The 22,335-nt window shown below is 34.7% G+C and overlaps 1 protein-coding gene across 6 annotated transcripts in view; it reads left to right on the top strand.

The window, feature by feature from the left end:
* Window positions 1–22,335, top strand: part of PTPN12 (protein tyrosine phosphatase non-receptor type 12) — an 85,068-nt gene that overhangs the window by 18,548 nt on the left and 44,185 nt on the right. For 4 of the 6 annotated variants that reach the window (XM_072791414.1, XM_072791411.1, XM_072791412.1 and 1 more), the window contains one exon: window positions 19,025–19,133. The exons of 1 other annotated variant lie outside the window; for it this stretch is intronic. In XM_072791414.1, the coding sequence (XP_072647515.1) occupies window positions 19,025–19,133 (109 nt within the window). Of the gene's footprint in view, window positions 1–19,018; window positions 19,134–19,510; window positions 19,596–22,335 lie in introns of those variants that run through there. One more of the 6 variants, XM_072791415.1, reaches the window with a different exon arrangement.

Here is a 22,335-nt window from a genome sequence, read left to right as displayed (position 1 = left end):
GGTACTGAGTGCAATTGTAGATATATTGATTTTGATTTGAATATAGATTTCAGGTCAATGTCTTGGTTTCCCTAATAGATCTCTAATTTTTTTGTGTGTGTATGGGTGATTATGGAACTCATTGAAGATGAAATTGAGATAATATATACTGAGAATAACAGAGGAATATAGAACATTAGAGTTACTTAAGTGTCTGTTTGAGGTTGATAAACTCTCATGCTTGCTATAGAGAGTTGCCTTTATACTTCTGGTACCTAGCCAATGGCTACATATAGGTGCTTAGTAAATTTTGTTAAATAAATTAGTCGTTACAGTGTACTTACAAAGTATGTTTACCAGATAACACAAATAATGATGTATTTATAAACTACTATATATCTTATTTGTACAATGAACTCTGCAAGAAACATTACCAGGTCCTTCTTTTATATTGGATCCTCAGACTACTCTAATTCCTGTTTTTGCAGTGAGGAATCCGAACTTGCCCAAGGTCACACAGGTAGTAAGTGGCAGAACTACTCCAGTATAAACTTCTGCTGTTCACTGTTATGTTCTGTTACCTCTTTCAGTGCACTTGTTGGCACCAGCAGCACAATCATCCATTCCCACTGTGAGAGAGAGGGAGTCACTGGCAGAACCTTGGAAATAAGTGGTTGCCTGACATCTTAGAATTTGTTAACATACCTGTTGGCTGTCAACTATTTGTCAGAATCCTTTACCTTAAATATACTTGGGTATGGATTGAACATGTTAGTGTCCCATAGTTTTTAACATGGAATTTCTTTTACATGCTACATGTGAACCATTTTAAATCACAGGTGGGAGTGGGGGTGGTTTCTTTTCTGCAAACTTATCAAAGCATTTCTGTCCATTATATACTCTACTAGTTAGTATATATTTTCATAAGTAATACTTGATGGTATAATGATAACAATGAATAATGATCATATGTTTCTAAAGTCTCTCATAAGTAATACTTGATGGTATAATGATAACAATGAATAATGATCATATGTTTCTAAAGTCTCTTATCAGTGTAATAATTTTCAATGGAGTTTTGGTTCAATGAAGTAGTTTAGCACTAATTTAGTCTGTAAAAGTAAAGCTAATAGGCTCTTTTTCACCTACTGAAGTTAGAAAAACAGACGTTAAATGGTCACCTCTGTATTTCTTAATCACATTAGAATTGGAATGAATCATATGTAGAAATATCCTAAATTTGCATCATTTTAAAGAGAGTGAGTTATTCTGAGTTTTTTGGGAAATTCAACCCACCCATTTAAATTCCATTCCCTTTCCGTGTGTGATCCTTTTCCTGAGGGAATTTTGAGTAGAGATGGGGAAATAATGATGTACACAAACAACTAATGCAAAGCTGAATACAATACTGTGGGACAAAGTGCCATAAGGATTCTTTTTCTTTTTTTTGTAACTCTTTTTTTATCGTAAAATATACATCAAATTTACCCATTTTAACCATTTTTAAAAGTACATAGTTTAGGGACGACTGTGGGCTCAGTGGTTGAGCCTCTGCCTTTGGCTCAGGGTGTGGTCCCCCAGTCCTGGGATCAAGTCCCACATTGGGTTCCCCTGAGGGAGCCTGCTTCTCCCTCTGCCTGTGTCTCTGCCTCTCTCTGTGTCTCTCAATGAATGAATGAATGAATGAATGAATAAATAACGTCTTTAAAAAATATATACAGTTCAGTGACATTAAGCGCACATCCACATTTTTGTGCAATGAGGACTCCTAAAAGGGAAAAATCATATACTTTTAGGACAGTCATGGAATGCTTTATAAGAAAGGATTTTTTAAGTGAATCCAGGATGCCTGGGTAGCTAGCGGTTTAGCATCTGCCTTCGGCTCAGAGCATGATCCCCGGGTCCTGGGATAGAGTCCCACATTAGGCTTCCTGCATGGAGCCTGCTTCTCCCTCTGCCTGTGTCTCTGCCTCTCTTTCTGTTTCTCATGAATAAATAAATAAAATCTTTAAAAATAGGGGATCCCTGGGTGGCTCAGCGGTTTAGCGCCTTCCGCCCAGGGTGTGATCCTGGAGTCCTGGGATCGAGTCCCACATCAGGCTTCCTGCATGGAGCCTGCTTTCCCTCTGCCTGTGTCTCTGCCTCTCTCTCTTTCTCTCGGTGTCTCTCATGAATAAATAAATAACATTAAAAAAAAAAAAAACTTTAAAAAGTAAATACATAAAGTGAATCCAGAAGGTGGCTCAGTTAAAGTGTCCAACTCTTGATTTGGCTCAGGTCATGATCTTGTGGGTGTGGGATTGAGCCCCACATCAGGCTCCAGGCCCGATAAGGAGTCAGCTTTAGACTCCCTCCCTCTCCCCTGTACTAACCGCTCCCCCCCCACATGCCCCTCCTCTTTTTTTCTCTCTCTCCCTTTCCCTCCCTGCCTAGGGCAAATAAATTTTTTAAAAAAATAAGTGTTATTCGATTACCGGGGATATGCTCTAAAATAATTTAACCCCAGGGATTGTCAGTGTACCCACACTACACATTAACTATCAAGGCTTATATAAGTAGTGTTGTATGTCTCTAAGCAGTGTAGTACTGGGTCACATTGAAGTCCTCATCCTATTAGGAATTAGGTGGGTGCCTAAGAATTGTCACTTCACAAAGTGATCCAGAAGAATACCACTTTGCCTAAGACTTCCTTTATCAAGGTGAGAGGTGCCTGGGTAGCTCACTTGGTTAAGTGCCTGACTCTTGATTTCAGCTAAGGTCATGATCTCAGGTTTGTGAGATTGAGCCCCATATTGGGATTCACCCTGGACATCGAGCCTGTTTAAGATTGTCTCTCTCCCTCTCCCTTTCCCCCTCAAAAATAAAATAAGCAAGTTTAAAAAAGATATAATATCCACCATATTTGGGTAAATTTTTTTTTTTTAGGGTGATAAATAGTTTCTTAGAGGAAGTCAGTCAGTATGCCAATGTAAGGAGACTGGTGAAACACCATTTAAGGTCAAAGCCAATTCTGAATTAGAATGCTTTTTCTTCAGACTTACATTTAAAGCACAAATATAATAAAGATCAAATTTGATCTCATAAACATTAAAAATTTCTATAATACAAAAGGTAATGAAAAATAAGTAGATTAAGTTAAAATATTTTCAACACATTTACTAGATGATGGATTGTTTTTTATTTAAAGATATTATTTATTTATTCACGAGAGACAGAGAGAGGCAGAGACATAGGTAGAGGGGGAAGCGGACTCCCTGCAAGGAGCCTGATGCGGTACTCTCGGAAACTCTTTTGGAAACTCTTTTGGAAACTCGGACCACACCTTGAGCCAAAGGCAGATGCTCAACTACTGAGCTACCTAAGCGTCCCTGGATGATGGGTTATTATCTGAAACATGAGTAGCTTCTATATATCATTAAAAAAGAACACTCCAATAGAAGGATGAGCTTATGCTATGAATGGTAATTAACATAAGAAAAATGCAGATAATTACTGAGCATGGGGAAAAGTTGCCAACTTCTCTAATAATTAGAAAAATGTAAATTAATCAACATTAAATTTGGGGGGAGTGTTCACCAGATTCCACCAAATTTGGTGTAAAATTAAAAAATTGATAAATGTTGGCAAAGATATAGAAAAACTGGCATTCTCTATCTGTTGATGGTAATATAAACTGGTGAAACCTTTTTTGGAAGGCAGTTTGGCCATTTCTAATAGAATTGATGCATATACTCTGACCCAGCAGGTCAACTTTTAGGAATCTTTTCTTTATGATATTTGCTATGTACGTAAAATAGTATTTCAAGTATGTTCATTGCAGCAATTTTTGTGAAACAAAATACCTATTAAAGAGGTTTAACATGGTTGGTTACTTCTAAGGGGAGGAATATGGGGAAGGAGGAGTTTTTTTTTTTTTCATTTTATAATTGTGTAGATAAGAAATTTAATATAGCAAGCCTGAAACTGCTATCCTTAGAAAGGCCTGTTTGCAAGATTAGCCCTTGGGGAAAGTCTGTGGAAACTTACCCCTTTGGGAGAGTTCCCATCATTCCCTGTAAGAGTGGCTCACCATGCCTTTATGTATATGGTTTTGTGCTAGACACTTACTTTGCTTCTGGAAATCTGGAATTTTGACTCACGCTAGGCTATGGCCAGCCCTCATTGAAAACACTGGGCACTAACTAAATCTCTGATGAGCTTCCCAGGTAGACAGCATTTCACAAGTTTTGTCACAGCTCAATACTGGAGGAATTAAATGGGTCCTATGTGACTCCATTAGGAGAGTACTCTTCAAAGCTTGTCCCTAGTTTCTTCTGGACCCTGCCTTATGCATCTTTCCCTTTGCTACTTTGGCTTTGTATCCTTTAGCTGTAATAAATCATAGCTGTCAGTGACTGTATTTAAGTCCTAGGAGTCTTTCTTGTGAATCATTGAACCTGAAGGTGGTCTTGGGAATACACGATACAACTTGTCAGTATGGTTTGAATGGGTCTTGGGAATACATGATACAACTTGTCAGTATGGTTTGAATATTTTAGCATCTGCATGTATTGTTTATATAAATTTTAAAATGTTAAATTTAATGTATTACATGTTTAAATTGTATGTATGTATATACATACACATCTCTAAAGATATGTTGATGTTTGTTTTTTTTTTTAATATGTGTACATTATGTGGCCCTTTTATTCTGCATATCTTTCCCCTGGTGATAGAAGATTGCAAACTTTCCTTGGTGACATTGTAGGTAATATAATATAGAACCAAATAAAAGGGCTTTAAGAGTATACTCTTTGTTTATACAAACTATATTATCTCAAGTTACTGAACTAAATGTGTTAGAACTATGACAGTTGGGCAGCCCCGGTGGCTCAGCAGTTAAGCACTGCCTTCAGCCCAGGGCATGATCCTGGAGACCCGAGATTGAGTCCCATGTCGGGCTCCCTGCTTGGAGCCTGCTTCTCCCTCCGCCTGTGTCTCTGCCTCTCTCTCTCTCTCTCTCTCTCTCTCTCTCTCTCGTCTCATGAATGAATAAGTAAAATCTTAAAAAAAAACAAAACAAAACTATGACAGTAGGGTGCCCAATTTCATTTGACTATGTGTTGTTCTGAATGTGCTTATCAGTTACCAATATGTCTAAAAGACTTGCCGTGCTTTATTTGATATATAATACATGGAATACACTGGGCACTGTCAGAAAATAAAGAGAAATATAAAAGATTGTCACTGACAGGGAATTATAATCTTGGTCGGCAGCAGCTGTGGTAGTGATGGGCTAATAAACCATGTAAACAGATGGTGGCTTTAAAGGAAGAAATAATAAATGCTATACAGGCAGGATGTGCTTTTGAAATATATGCCACATGAAATTGGGATTTTTGTCCTATTTACCACTATATTTATAGCACCTAAAAGAAAACCTGGCACACAGACTAGATTAGGAGAAAATGATGTGAGATCAGTCATCCTCATGAAGGTGATAATTGAATCTCACTCATTTCCTTGTCAGAAGTGCCTGAATCCAGTATGTCAACAAACTGAAAAAGTAAATTTTTTTTTTGAAAATTGTAACTATTAATTCATGAGCAGAGCAGAGCTATCTGATTTTATATGAATGTTGTATGGCCTAGTAATCTGAGATTTTTTTTTTTTAAAGACTTTATTTATTCATGAGAGATGGGGGCGGGGGCCGGGGGGAGAGGCAGAGACACAGGCAGAAGGAGAAGCAGGCCCCATGCAGGGAGCCTGATGTGGGACTCCATCCTGGGACTCCAGGATCACGCCTTGGGCTGAAGGTGGCGCTAAATTGCTGAGCCACCCGGGCTGCCCTAATCTGAGATATTTTAATGATGTTACCTACAACTAGCTGTTCCTCTTCCTATGACTAGATAGACATTTAATTTTTAAGCAAAGAACTACAAAGGGTTGCTTTTTATTTTTTTTAAAAAAAACCTTTTAATCGTGGTAAAATGCAAACATCATAAGCTTAGCATCTTAACCATTTATAAGCATACAGTTTACTAATTTAAGTACATTCACTGTTTTGGGCAACCAGGGTCTACAACTCTTTCTATCTCGCAAAACTAAAACTCTGTACTCATTAAACAAGTCCCATTCCCCTCCTCTCCCTGTCCTTGGCAACCAGCATTCTTTTTATTTCTAAGACTGTCTATTCTAGGTATTTCACTTAAATAGAATCATACAATAATTGTCCTTTTATAACTGGTTTATTTCAAGTAGGATAATGTTCTCAAGGTTCATCCCTGTTGCAGCATGTGCCAAACTTTTCTTCCTTTTTTTTTTTTTTTAAAGATTTATTTATTTATTTATGATAGACACAGAGAGACAGAGACACAGGAGGAGGGAGAAGCAGGCTCCATGCCGGAAGCCCGACGTGGGACTCGATCCCGGGACTCCAGGATCACGCCCCAGGCCAAAGGCAGGCGCTAAACTGCTGAGCCACCCAGGGATCCCCCTTTTTTTCCTTTTTAAGGCTAAATAATATTCCACTGTATATGTGTACCACACTTTGTTTATCCATTTGTCTATCAATGGACATTTGGGTTGCTTTCATTTTTGGCTGTTATGAATAATGTTTCTATGAACATGAGTGTACACACATCTGTTCAAGACTCTGCATTTCATTCTTTTGGGTTGTATACCCAGAAGTGGAATTTGTGGATCATCTGATAATTCAAGTGATAATTTTTTTAGGAACTGCTGTATTGGTTCCCTTAATGTCTGTACCATTTTCTTTCCACTCCCACCAGTAGTGCACAAAGATTTCAGTTTCTTCACATTCTCACCAACATTCGTTATTTTATTTTCTTGGTAGTAGCCATTGTAATGCATGAGATGATACATCACTATGTTTTGATTTGTGTTTTCCTGCTGACTAGTGATGTTGAGCATCTAATATGTGTGTTGGCTATTTGTATATTTTCTTTGGAGAAGTATCTACTCAAGTCCTTTGCCCATTTTTAAATTTCAGTGTTTAGTTTTTGTTGTTGAGTTGTGGGAGCTCTTTATATCAGGGTATTTCTATACATCCATTGTTAGCACAGAGAAGTCTCAGCTTATAAAAATTTACCAAACATAATAAAACTATGAGTCATCTTTGAAGTTAAATGCTCTCATCATATGGGATAGTTATATGGTCTCCTATTTCCTTTTTTTTATTTTATTTTTAAAGATTTTATTTAATTTTCATGAGAGACACAAAGAGAGAGAGGCAGAGACAGGCAGAGGGAGAAGCAGGCTCCATGCAGGGAGCCCGATGCGGGACTCAGTCCCGGGACTCCAGGATCATACCCTGAGCCGAAGACAGGTGCTAAACCACTGAGCCACCCAGGGATCCCATGGCCTCCTATTTCCAATTTAATTAATAGTTATTACAGTCAGCTGAAGTTTCAGCTATTTATCATTTTTCCTCACAAGACTACTATACAGATTGACAAGTCTGTTTGTCTCCGTAACATTTCTTCTGGTGAATATATTAGTACAATCTCTTCAGTGAGTTTGACCGTAATTTGAAAAGCTGTCAAAATATTGTTAATTTAAAAAGTTTTGGCTTATTTTATCTTTTTTCTTAAAAAGTTAAGAAACTCATTCTAGATAATATTTTTAGTTATATATTTCCTCTATATCATAAATTTGTATTTAAGATTTATTTCTTTATTGAGACAGAGAGTATGCACACTTGCATGATTGGGGGAGGGCAGAGGGAGTGGGAGAGAGAGAATCTCAAGCCGACTTCCTGATGATCAGGTTTGGGTTTAATTCTTTTACTTTAGTTTTCTTTCCTATCTTGGGTTAGAGTTATACAAGTATAGAATTTAGACTTCAACCCTAATCTTAGATAGTTTATCAGTTCTTCCTACTTTCCCTCAGCATTTTCTTTGTCTTCCTCTCCTAATATCTGGTCTTCCAGATCAGTTGTCTAGCTTCATAGTGTGATTTGTACATCAAGTTATGTTAAAACCTGCATTTTTTACCTTTCTTACTCATCATACTTACCTATACTTTCCTTAAAAAATTATACACTAGGGCAGCCCTGGTGGCGCAGCAGTTTAGTGCCACCTGCAGCCCAGGGCATGATCCTGGAGATCCTGGATTAAGTCCCACGTCGGGCTATCTGCATGGAGCCTGCTTCTCCCTCTGCCTGTGTCTCTGACTCTCATTCTCTCTCTATGTTTCTATGAATGAATAAATAAAATCTTAAAAAAAATTATACACTAAGTTCACTGGCCAAAGTTTCTAATAGACCTAATTATTCATTTGTAATTTCTTCCTTTTACTCCTATTTCAGCCAGATTCTGTGTTCTTGTTATGTTTGACCCTGTCAAATTAATGTTCTAATGAGAAGGTCTGCAGTGAAGAACAAAAGTTTCGTAATACTCCTTTTGGGGAGGATGGATATTCCTTATTACTGGATGGGACTGGATGCCTTCGTTAGCATGCTCTGATGCCGCCAATAATTACTATTAATGATATTATCTAAGTTCCTTTTAAGGATTTTTTTTTATAACAGCTTTGTTAAGGTAAATTCACATATATTGAGATTAATTCATATATACCATAAAATTCACCTCTTTGAAATATACGTTTCAGTAGTTTTTAGTGTAGTAACAAAGCTGGGTATCTGTCATCACTATCTAGTTTTGGAACATTTTGTCACTAATAGAAACCCCATACCCGTTACCAGTAACACTTTATTTCTCCCTTTCCCCAATACCATGTAACTTCTAATCTATTTTCTGCCTCTGTTGATTTTCCTAGTCTGAACATTTCATATAAATGGAAACATATGCTTTTTGTGTATTTTACATAGTATATAATGTTTTCAAGACCTATTTGTTAACTATGTCATCAGTACCTTATTTCTTTTTATCACTGAACAATAGTCAACTGTATGAATATGCCATATTTTGTTCATTCATCAGTTGATGGACATTTGAGCTGTTTCCACTCTTTGGCTTTTATGAATAATGCTATGAACATTTGTATGTAAGTTTTTCTGCAGACATATATTTTCCATTCTCTTGGGTATATACCTAGGAGTAGAATTGCTGGGTTGTGTGGGGTTGCTCTATATTTATCCTTTTCAGGAATTGCCAAACTATGTTTCTATTAAGATTTTAAAACCTAATTCTACAGACAAAAGTTTGGCAACCTAACACGACTTTATTTCTACTTGGTCTCTCCTTTTTTTGAAAAATGGTAATTTTGTTAAAGCAGATCCTTTATTCTTAATTTTTTATATCTAAAAACAAATATCTTTTACTAAGCAAAGAATGTTTTTATGCATTGATAGGAAAAATTGGCATAGCAGATCCCTTAATGATAATGCTTTATGTATTTTTATTGGGGAGTTGAAGTGGAAAGGTGCAAAAATATGGCTTGTAAAACTTAACTCTGGTTTGCCAAGTAATTTTCAAGCCTTTGGATATATATAACAATTAGGACTTCTGTGGTCTCTGTATGGATTGACAATGGAAGGATTAGAGAGAACATCAATGACAGTTTATCATTTTAGAACTTGGCTTATGATTTATTTTATGTAATGGGTCTAAATAGACTTATATTGCTTTCTGAGTTTTTTAAAGAATTGGAGCTGGTAATCAGTGTGGTCTCAATATCCTACTCTAGTATGGCACCAAATCTTAGGGTATACACAAAAAGGATTAAATTGCTCTTTAAGAACCAAAATTTGACAGTGTTGTTTTTTTTTTTTTTTGACAGTGTTTGAGTATACAAATAAGGATAATTTGATGTCTGCCATTTCAGCTAATCTGAGACAGCTAATTAAACTTTTCCCTTAAAAAATAAAAAAAAATAAACTTTTCCCTTAAATTCCTCATCTATTAATAAATTTCATGCTTATCTTAATTTTTCCATATTTAAAGACATGCTCTATGCTAGGTGCTATGTAGGGTACTTTACATGCATGATTTAATAAATGCATTTCTTCTGTCTTTACTCCTTGACTTAATGTAATTATCACATTTAAAATAATTATTACATAAACAATATTATTTATTTATTATATTTATCTTGTTAAGCCCACCAAGTTGTTCTTTTTCCCTCATTCAAAAGATTTCTTAAGTCTTTTAATTTTTAATTGAAAAGACAAGTAATTAAAGGAAAGAAAATTAAGTTACCTATTTCATATAGTAAAACAGCTTTCTTTCTTCATTGGCGATGGGACTGGAGAGTAAGGGGCCATGTTTGGGAGTTGTTTACTGAAGTAAACTCATGAGAACTTGAAATTGATTAGGTGTGAGAGGAAGCAAGTGGGATAGATAAGAGGGGAAAAGTCCAAAACTTCTTAGGAGGTCTTACCTTTGAAAGGGTAAGGAGAGCAGAGGTGCAATGAAAAAAAGAATCATTTGAAAAATTAGGTTTCTTTTTATCTAGTTAGGTTCGAATTGCTGTTGGGGATGTTTAATAAGCAGTTTGTGGAACTACAACTGAAAAGTCAGGACTGGAAATAGAGATTTTGGAATCTTCATAAATGTAATTGTTAATGTCAGAATAGGGAGGGGATAAGCTTCCTAAAAAATGAAATCTGAGAAGAGAACAGTTCCATAGAAAACACAACATTCAGGGGTTTGAAAGCAGAGGAGGCAGAAAGGACTAATTTAGCAGGGTAAGAGGAGAATCAAGGGACCGTTTCATGGAATCTAAGAAAGGAATTTTAAAAGGGGGAGGATCATTTGTGTTAAATAAAATACTTTTCGGAATTAAGGCTTTGAGATATTGATGGAGTTTGGAGATTACTGGTGACTTCATAAAAGTAGTTTCAGTAGAAGTGGTAAAGAGAAGATTGAAATTTTTGAGGGGTTCGGGAGTTAAAGGTTCACCAGTACGTCCAGGTTTCTCTTTAAAACTGTGATCTGTTGGCCACAGCTTAGTGGCAGTCTGGCTGAGCAAAACATAATTTATTTCCATATAGTGGTAAATATGTATTGAACTCTTAAGCTGCTAAGGGGACTCTTCCTGTGCTATTTGTTTTTGCAAAGGTAAATAGGAATTCTGCAACCATGCTATTAATTTGGGGGTCATATTTAATTTTTTAGTTCGACAGTTGCTGTTATTGTGGCTTAATGTGTTAAAGCTGGAACTGTGTATTCTCAATTTTACTGTATGTTTATTTATACTCTATGTTATGGAATAATGAAATTGGTGATAGATTGCTTTGGAAAACTATGAGAGTCTGGGCTTGGCAGAGTATTCCCCTGTGTAAACTCAAGGGTAGGGACTGTCATGACGTGTTTTCTTCAGTCAGGACACATAATCAGATAAAGGGGGTGGCATGGTCAGGAGCCATAAGTATAATACCCAAATTTTGGAATTTCTGAGCAATTTGCTGGGACAGTGGGACAAAATATTTGAATTTGGGATTAACCTGCAAAATGTGGAACCAGTGGTTTCATGAGTTAAATGGTAGTAAGAGGACCATTAGATAAGGATGATGAAGAAAGGAATGAACGGACAGGTGAGAACCTGTGTATAGAAAGAAAATTATCAAGCCTGCAAACACTTCTTTGCCATTTGTTGTATGTATTATATATCTTCATTTCAGTAAAAGTTATATATATAATTTTAGTGTCCTGTTAATTCAAATGGGATTCTACTTTATTTCCATAAGAATGTTACTTGCACATTGACAGAGGAGAAATTTTATTACATCCTCCTAACTTACTTGAGATCTTGAGAAAGCACTGTGTTGTCTTTTCCAACCCAAGAACAAGAGCCTTTCCTTTAAAGAAAGTATTGCTTGTTGTCTGGGCTGTGCAAAAAAAAAAAAAAAAAGATTATAGAATTGGGAATTTATTTTTCCTTTTAGTTTTATGCTTTGCCATATTTATTATTTCTAATATATAAAGTCTATAGTTCATTGCAGCTCTTTCTTCCACAGGTCCTATCCTGTCCCTGTGCTCTAATAAAACCACCTTTTTGCACAGACACAAAAAGTCTATAGTACAAAGTTATATTCTAAAACAAGTTCTCAAGGGGTGCCTGGTTGGCTCAGTTGGTTAAGCATCTGACTTGGTTAAGCTCTTGATTTCCACTCTGGTCATGATCTCAGGATCGGGAGATGGAGCCGTGTGTCAGGCTGCAAGCTCAGCATGAGTCTGCTTGAGTTTCTCGCCTTCTGTCCTTCCCTGCACTTGTGCATGTGGGTGGGCATGCACGTGTTCGATCTCTCAAATAAACACATCTTTAAAAAGCAAAAACAAAGACAAGCTTAAAGCTTATTGCTACCCCTTCGAGGAGAATTATAAAAGTTGCTATGTTCGGGAGATCTCCTTTGCTAGCAGTTGATGGAACTAGGAATTGAACTCTAGTGTCTCAGCCTCAAAGCTGTCCCATTGTGAAGTAGTAATAAAGTGTAAGAGGGCATAGACATTTGTTTCTTAAGTATACTGGTCAATTCTAATTTGTATTCATTTTCTCTGAACATTACCACCAGAGAAGACCTAAACAGTTTATTTACTCACTATTTACTCACTACTGTTAGTTATGAATTATGCCGGTAGTAGCTAGTATTAACAGAAAGAAGACATTTTCAGGAAATTCATGTTCTGATGGCATAGATACATATATAAGTAACTACTGCACATTGGGATATGTCCTAGAATAGAGGATAAAGAGCTGTGGGTAGAGATGAGGAAGCACTTTGGGAGGAAGTGGGAGATGGGGTTTGGTGCCAGGACTGGTCTCAGGAAATGTTTTAACAAGAGGATTTCTGTAGTGAGCTAGAATAAAGTGAGGAGTTTGTTTGGTGTATACTACTAAGAAGATAACTGAAGCATTAAAATCAACATGAATAAAGAATAAAATGTTTTTGTTACCCAAAGAACCCATATGATTGCTCCTACTTCAAAATAATATCCTTTTACCATTTGTCCTGACTTTGCTTCAAAGAACGCATAGCTTTCCTCTCTGAAAAAGAATGGCTGACAAGTTAAAGTTAGTCTGTTATACAGTAATAGGTAAAGCGTGAGCAAAGATAGGAAGAATTTTGAAAGGCAGAATTGGATGTTTTACAATTGAATATAGACATTGCAATTGTATGATTTAAAGGCCTTTTGGTTGTTTTGATTCCTGTGATGGGTGTTAGTGATGTGCATATTTTTATATAAATAGGTTTGTAAAGATTTAAGAAAAGCTAGTTAGAGATAGTATACTTTTGCTGGGAATTATAATATGATTTTATTATTTATTGCTGTTAACTTTGTATTTGGGGTTTAAAAATTATTCTGGCTTAATGATCATACAATTTGTATAGTAGTATTAACTTAGTAATACTATAATTGAGTGGCTTTGTGACAGGACAGTTAAATGTTTCAGGTATAAAATCAGATTCTTCATTTAACAGTTAGTATGGAGTGCCATCTATGTGCCAAGCCCCCTCCCTTTTAAAATTCAGATAGATTTGGGCACCTGGATGGATCACAGTCGGTTAAGCATTGATTTTAAGTCAGTTAAGACTCTTGATTTTGGCTCAGGTCATGATCTCAGAGTTCTTAGGATCCTGTGAGCTCAGGGCATCTGCTTGAGATTCTTTCTCCCCCCTTCCTCCCCTCTGCCTCCCCTCTCCCCTTGCTCACATGTGCTCGCTCTTGCTCTCTCAAAAACATTAAAAAATAAAATAAAATTCAGATGGATTCTTCAATAATTGTCTCAAATTTTTCAGAGCAGTGGCAAAACCACTATTTTTGGCATTAGGTATTATATTTTGGTGCAATATAAACTTTAAGCTTAAAGTATTTCAGTTTTATTTCCCCTTAAAGTTCAGTTTTTAGGTTTGTATATTCTTGTGTGCATATTTACTACTTATGAAACTCATTGTTTTTTTGTTCTTTAGATTTTATTTTTTTCTTTGATAGAACACAAGGAGGGGAGCAGTACGGGAGAGAGGAAAAAGCAGGCTCCCCACTGAGTAGGGAGCCTGATGTGGAGCTCCATCCCAGGACCCTGGGATCATGACCTGAGCCGAAGGCAGATGCTTTACTGACTGAGCACCCAGGTGCCCCAATACTGTTTTTTAAGTGTTGACATTGAGGAATTTGGGGCAGTAGTGTGTGGCCTGGTAATAGCGTAAGAAGTCTTGAGCTCCAATATTTAATTTATTTATATTCTATCTTATTCCAAAAGATATTTATCTTATTTGAGTTAGCTAAATTTCCATGTTAGCTCTATTACTTTTTGTGTCCATGGTTTTCTTAGTTGTTCTGATTTAAAATCCAGCCAATTAATACTTTGCTTACCTCAACATATTCTGAATTCTAAGTGTTCAATGAATATGAAGAGAATTAGATATATTTTAGAAATGGAGCTAACACAACTTGCTGATGCATTGGATGTTGTAGGGGAGGTAAAGGAAGGAATCAGGGGTGATTCCTAGCTTTTAGATTTGAGCAATTGTTGAATGGTAGTGCTTATTTGGACATGTTTGTGATCTCATGAGACACCCAGTGGACAATCCAGTAGACAGCTGTTTGACTAGAGAGATTCAACAAACAGCACACAACACATTCTTACTAGCTTAGAACCATAGGTAAACAATTAAACTGTACTACTTTGTTAAAGAACTCAAATCTTGACACCAAATGGATATCTTAAAAGAGAATAGTTATATTGCATGTGACTGTTAGAAGCTTTTGAGAAATCAGTGTATTGATACAGGATTAAGAGAATAAAGCTTTGTGTTTGAAGAAATAAAGAGAAGAATTTGGAACATTAAAACAAAGTATTAAACTTCGTTTTTTTTGTGCATCCAAAATTCTAATCTATTAGAGACATCTGTATAACTTGCCTGAACTCAATAAATAAATGATGTCACCCATTTTTAATGTGATTTGCATTAGATCTTGGTCTATAAAGTCCAGTAAGATAGTCCAGTTTGTGCCTTCAGTTTTATAGTTGGTGAGATCGGCAAGACTGAAATTTCACAAGTGGTAAGAGAGCAATGTATTATTGACTCTTTGGTGCTGGGGGCTGAGGAGCTGTTAAGGGGAAGGGTCAAGAAAGCTTCACAAAGGAAATAACACTTTAGCCAGATCCTACTGTTAATTCACCAGCAAGGGTAAAAATGTCAAACTGTGATGTTGAAGGGTGGAGGATTGCTTTTGGTGGTGGTGGTACTAAGTGATTCTATGTGGCTGAAGCATCAGATTCTTAAGTAAGAGAGTGTTAAAAAAAAAAAAAAAGAAGCTAGGAAATTGGACAGGCAGCATTCAAAATGTTGTAATTAAAGAGTTGGTAGTTTATCTTGGAAGTCATGGACACGAGAGGATTTTAATGTGATTGACTAAAAATGATCAGATTTGCCTTTTAGGACAGTAACTCTGCGATATGAAATTATTTAAAAGAACTTACTGACTTTTTCAAGATGTTTAAGAGTAGACCATTGAAAATTTTTCTTAAAGGCTTTTTGTTTCCATAATTAAAAAAACATATCTGATACAGGGTATGGTATCTGTAAGCCTATGTAAATATGCCATTTAGCTATATTTTGCTCAGTTAGGATGGTAAATGATTCAAAGTACTTTCTTCCTTAGGAGTATATTAAATAACTATGTTAAACTTAACAAATGAATTATTTTATTGGTGTTTTAGTTCAGTGCTATTTTGACACAGTCTGTCACATGCACTATATCTATGAATAAGATTCCTTAGTATTTTATATGTTTCTCAGTTAATTTCCTAGTAATTAATTTCACCTAGAGACAATAGAATTGGTGGCCAGGAAGTTAAAATGAAATTACATATATAGATACTTTCATTTCCTGTAGTTAAATGAGTTTTGGTGCTATCTCTACTTCAGTCACTATTTGGACATTCATTTTGATGTATTAAAAAAAATCTTTTGTTTAGGCCAGCATTTAAATCGTATTCTAAGATTAATGTATTTAGCATACAAGCATTTAATATGTTCCAGGGGTACAGAACATTACAAATGTTAATCTAATTATAATCTTGTACTCAAGAGCTTACGGTGTAGTAGGAGAAATAAAATGTATTCTCTTTACATATTTATCATAAAGAGAAGGAAATGGTATTTTGAGAGTGCATATAAAGTCTAAAAAGAATTCAGAAGGAAAAGATTATTTTTGCATGAGTGGGAAAAGAAACTTTGAAGGAGCTAAGACTTAAAAAGTAGATAAGATTTGGAAGCTTGTTTACTGAGTGTGGGTATTGTCCTCATATTACAGAAGATGAGATGGGTTAACTGTGTTCATTGTCATATAGCTAGAAAGTGGTAGATCTAGAATTTTAATTCAAGCAACTAACTGTAAAGCTGACCTTTTTTTTGTTTTGTTTTGTTAGGAAAATTAGACCCTACTTGTTATCTTCTTAAAAAACATTTGGGTAGAATTTTTTTCAATGTCAATTTTTTTATGTACAAAGGTTAATGTTTAATGGACCACCTTTGTTTTATTTATACTACACCAGAGATGAGTATTGCTGATGAGTATGAAACTTTTTAAGTATACTGCTTATGTAGACTTATTTTAATAGAACATTGGAAGGTTGAAGTAGAAGTACACCATACTGTGCAGGGCTTTAAGAAAACTGAATGTATAAAATTCAAACTCATGTGTAATGTTTATTTGTACACAAAAGTATTCTAAAATTAAATATGAAAAATGCAGTCATTTCATATAAAAACTTTATTTTGTCCATTTCTCAATAATAATTCATCGTGTAAAAAAATAAATGGAACAATTGCAGGTATTCCAGAAGTGCATTAACATTTTATAATTAAATTCATCCCCTTTTCCCATTTCTTTGTAGTTACATTTTTTTTCAGTGATTATTACCTCAGTTAATTCCTTTACCCCTGTGTTTAGACTCATATCCTTCTGTAAGTCACATTCACATACAATATTTTGTAATGCATTAAGATACTATAAATACCTGAAAATTAAAATCTTTGAGCAAAAATAATAGAGATTCTAATTAAATATGTAAGATTTATAGTGCATAACTGGGAGGGTCTTTGTTAATATGGATTAAGAAAATAGCTGTCTTTTTTCCTTTAATTTTTTTAGCATTTAATTTTTAAAAATCTTTTTTCAAGTTTTTATTTATTTAAGTAATCTCTACATGCAGCATGTGGCTTGAACTCATGACCCTGAGATCAAGGGCCATATGCTCCTCTTATTGAGCCAGCCAGGCACTCCTTCAGCATTTAATAGTTTGAATAGACAATACATGCATATAATCAAATAGGCATGAGATATCATACAGTAATGTTTCTTTCCCATCCATTTCTTATAGCTATTCATTTCTTTTCTCAACTAATAACAACAACCTTGTTCATTTTCTCTCCTAGAGATATTTTATGCACATGTACAAGGAAATGCAAATATATTTTTATTCTTAACACCAGTGGTAGTGTATTATATACACTATGGTGTTCCCTGCTTTTTACCCTTAATACGTATTTTGAGGCATTTCCATATCACTGTATATAAAGAGCTTCCTTATTTGTTTTCAATTATATTTAATTGTATAAATGAAACAAATCTGTTTAGCCAGTCCTCTATTAATAGACTTTTATTTGCAGTCTTTTGTTGTTTTAAACAATACTGCAATAAATAACTTGGTGTATAATATGTCATTTCACATGTGCTGTGTAAAGGACAAATTTTTAGAAGTATACTTCCTGGGTTAAGGGGTTATGTGTATTTGTAATCAACAAATTACCCTCCTTAGGGCTTGTGTTAATGTTCTTTTCTACCAGCATTATATTGAAGTTTTGATTTTCTCACACTCTTACCAACAGCACGTTTACTTTTAAATATAATTTTTTTCCCTAACCTACTTTTGAAAACCTTATTACCATAGAAAATAGCATCATAAATGTGGGGAATTTAATTTCGGCATTGTGCCAATGCAGAACAAGATTCTCGTCGGTCTTTTCATCTTACTGAAAAAAAAAAATGTGTATTCATTCCTCTTTTAGGTCTCTAATATTGTCATTATAAAGTTTAGTAGTTTTTCAAAGAAAAACAAAAGACTCATTATTCTATGATAATTGTCTACTTAAAAGATTATTTCAAGTGCTGTATGTTGTGAAGTATATCATAACAAGAATAAGAACCTTAAATAAGTTCTGTGATTTTAAAAAAACTTTTTTTTTTTTTTTTTGCTTAAACATGAACATTACAAGTAGCAAAAGTAAAATGGTGAAAAAGTTAAATGTTACCAGACTTTTTGTTCATTTCATTTGTATTCAATAATTTGTTGAATAGTAAAACCAGAATGCCTTCAATATGTCTTTAAGCTTGGAAGAAAGTAGGCTTCTTTGAAATTAAATTTCAGCAATGTAGTTGAGTAGTGAATTTAAACAATTCACAATGCTGACTTTCAGTGCTTCTGAAAGCAGGAAGTGTATTACTGACATGCAGAAATATTCCAGCCCAAAGAACATCCCTACTGCCATATGTGGTAAGAATTTGTCACTAACTCACAAACCACTTCTGTAATGCAGTGAATAAGCAGAATTGGTCTTTGTTGAGCATTTCCAATGCAATATGAAAGAACTTTGTTTTGCAGTGTCTTATAAGTAATTATTAGCTTATGCCTTGGAAGGAGCCTGGCACATCATGGGTGCCCAAGGTTTATTGAGAGAAGGAATAAAGAAACTTGTAAATAATCTTTTAGGCATGATTTACTTGGTTTTAGGGACCCATAGTTAAACACAAAAATTACTTGAGTAAGTTAAGGACTGAAATATTCTGACTAAACTTATTAATGATTTCTTTAAATAAAATTGCTTTCTTGTATTTTGGTGTCCTCTTTCAATGCCATTTGGAATATTAATCTTATGTTTTCACTTAAGGTAAAAAAAAATTTCCTTGGGGTTAATTGTTAAGGGATAGGGAGATACTGTGAGCTTAGACAAACAGGAAAATGAGTTTTAAGGAATTGGGGTTAGCAAAATTCAATAAAGAGCTATTTATAAATCATTAAAATTGTGAAGATATTAATGTTTTTATAAACTTGAATTTTTTGTTTATGTTTTAAGCGATTAAGAAGATTGTCTACCAAATATAGAACAGAAAAGATTTATCCCACAGCCACTGGAGAAAAAGAAGAAAATGTTAAAAAGAACAGATATAAGGACATACTGCCATGTAAGTTTGAAATGCCCTCATAGTACAATTGGAAATGTTAATTAGTAGCTTGTAGTCTAAACTAGTTTTATTCTTCCTAATGAGTTTGATTGTTGAGTTAGTAATTAACTACTCTTTTAAGGTACATGATAAGGTAATTTGTAATTGTGCTTTTTGTTCTTTCTTCTGAAAGTAGTTTTTGTTGTTTACTTTTTTCTTTAAGCATCATAATTGCTCTGATACTAACTTTTAAATACAGAAAAATCCAAGTATATATTTTGTGACTCCCTGTTCAAAGAAGTTGTTTTGTTAAAATGAAATAGATAATTCTGTAAATATAATGGAATAAATTTATAAAATGCTAAAAATATTAACTCTTATCTATTATCTATTTACAGTTAGAACCGTAATTGACTAATTATGCATGAAAAATGAACCATATAAGATGATTCATGCCTGATACCTGCTTTCTCAGTAGTCTAAGTATGTGTCTCTGAGAATCTACCTTAGACTTATAACATTATTTTATACAAATAATATAATTTTATTCTTTAAAAGCACATTTTTTGGCAAAATACTTTTAACTCTAAAAGCATGCATACTTGAGTGTTCCTGTTTTATATAAAATCTTTACATCATACGTGCTAGCTCTTAAAGCTGCTAATAGTTTCTTTCTTTCCCTTCGATGTCTTGAAATACATTCCATGACACCATTCCCTCAACTCTCATTCATTGTTTTCCCCAGCCTTATTGAGATAAAATTGACAAAATCTCATTGATTTTTAAAGGTTCATCTCCCTAAAATGTCTTTGATAAAGTTTCCAGTGACTCTTTGTGCCAGATTTAGTAGTTTTTTTTTTTCAGTGCTTACTCCTGTTAACTGTTTTGATGCCATCAACTAGTCTCTATTTCTGAAATTTTCTTCTTCCATGATATCCTTCTGGATTTCAAGTTGCCTCATCCCTCTTTTTCACTGTCTTCTTTGCATAAATGTAATCCTTCATCTTTTTCTCGTTGTTCGACTGTATTCTCAGCTGTGGAATCTGTGGGTGGCCAGTATTAGCAGAATTACTATGTGGCAAGTGTATGTAGTATAATGGTGATGAGTTTTGGCTCTGAAAGTCCAGTTTTGGCTCTACCACCTGGTATTTATGTGACTCTGAACTCCTCTCCTCTGTGCCTTTTTTCCCTCATCTGTAAAATGGAGATTAAAATAATAATACTTTTTATGATTATTTTTAGCATTAGATAGGTTAGTACATGTTAAAAAGCTTAGAATTATACCTAGCACACAGTAAGTACACATTAAGCTTTTGGAAAACACATTCCACTTTCTTACCAGTCTTCCTTAGAATGGTGGATGGGATGGCTTTCTGGACAGTTTTTATTAAGCAAGATAATCTCAACATGCTCTTAATGTACTCTGGAATTAATGTACATACTATTAAAGAGACAGTTTCCTTACTTTCTTTTTCTGTCATCTGGGGAAATGAATCTTAAACAGCTCCAGGTTTCTATTTTCGTATGTTTTGTTTTATTCAAAAAGCTTTGAGCAAGTACTGTATGCTGGAGATACAGTAGAAAACAAATTGTCAAAAATCCCCGCCTTTGTGGAATTTATATTCTAGTCAAGGGAATGGACAATAAATAAATACAAATAACATATATGGTCTCTAAGATGGTAACTAGTGGTATCGAGGATAATATAGTAGGGATGAAGCACATAGAGAAAGATGAGACTAGAAGGGGGAAGCTTTACAATTTTAAATAGAGATAGAGGAGGAAGTTCAGTAGGGTGCTGTAAAATTGACCCTCTAATAAATAAAAACCCTAATTTGTACTGTCAGCTTCTGTAGTAAATGGATTATTTGCCATAATCATCACAACAAACTTTGAGGTAGGTACTATTATCTGCCACTTTGCAAATGGGAAATTGAGACGCAGAGAAATTATATAGCTAGTGACACAGTTAATAGAGTCGATGAGAATTTGAACTCAGGTAGTTGTTGTCCAGAGCAGTGATTCTCAACTAGGGTAATTTTGCCCCTTAGAAGAGACAATTAGCAATGTCTGGAGATGTTTTGGTTGTCACAACTGGGATATGGAATGGCAGGCTGCTACTGGCATCTAGTGGGTAGAGAGAGGCTAAAGATGCTATTGTATCCTATAATACAGAGGCTGCAGCCTCCCCCCACAAGCAAAGAATTACACAAGGCCAAAATGTCTGTAGTGCTGAGGTTGAGAAACCTTGCTTTAGAACCTGAGGTCAATCATTATGCTTTAGTCAGACTGGTAGTGTCTTTTTTCCTTTTAAGTTATTTAAGATTTGGTAAGTCAGTTTTCAGTAAATTTTTAGTCATTTTAATTTGGAAAACTATATTAAAAGCAATTGTACTTAGAAATGTATATTTACTTACTGTCATAAAAATAATGTAAGCTGTCAATTTCCTTTGCATATTTAGCATGTCCAGTGCTTCCAGACACAGTATTTTTTTAAACTGCTTTATTGAGGTATAGTATAATTTACATACATAAAATTTACCCACTTTAAATATACAATAATTTTTAGTAGATTTATAGAGTCGTGTAACCATTGACACAGTACAGTTTTAGGGCATTTCCATCAACCCAGAATGATCTTTTATGTCAGTTTATAGTCCTTAGCCCCAGGCAAACACTAATGCTTTCTGTCTCTAGATTTTCCTATACTGGAAATTTCACATAAATGTAAGTATATAAATTGTAGTCTTTTATGTCTGGATTTTTTTTGCGAAGCACGATTTTGAGATTCATCCATGTTGTAGCATATATCAGTAGTTCATTCCTTTTTATTGTTCAGTAGTACTGCATTGTATGGATATATCACATTTTGTTTATCCATTCACCAGTTGATGAACATTATGAATAATGCCTCTATGAACATTTCCATACAAATCTTTGTGTGGACACATGGCTCTCTTTCTTTTGGATAGATACCCAGGAATGGAGTTTCTGATTCTATAGTAGCTTGTGTTTAACTTTTTAAGAAACTGCTAAACTTTTTTTAAAGTAGTTGTATACTGTTGTATTTTCCCACCACCAACATAAGAGGGTTCCAGTTTCTCCACATTCCTTTTTACTGTCAGTCTTTTTGATTATAGTTATTCTAGTAGGTATGTAGAGGTATCTTATTGTGCTCTTAACATGTATTTCCCTAATAACTAATGATGTTGAGCATCTTTTC

Source organism: Canis lupus, chromosome 21, assembly GCF_048164855.1.
Source record: "Canis lupus baileyi chromosome 21, mCanLup2.hap1, whole genome shotgun sequence".
In the NCBI taxonomy this organism is placed as follows: Eukaryota; Metazoa; Chordata; class Mammalia; order Carnivora; family Canidae; genus Canis; species Canis lupus.
Note: the sequence above shows the minus strand (reverse complement) of the source record. Positions and strands in the feature narration are given on the sequence as shown.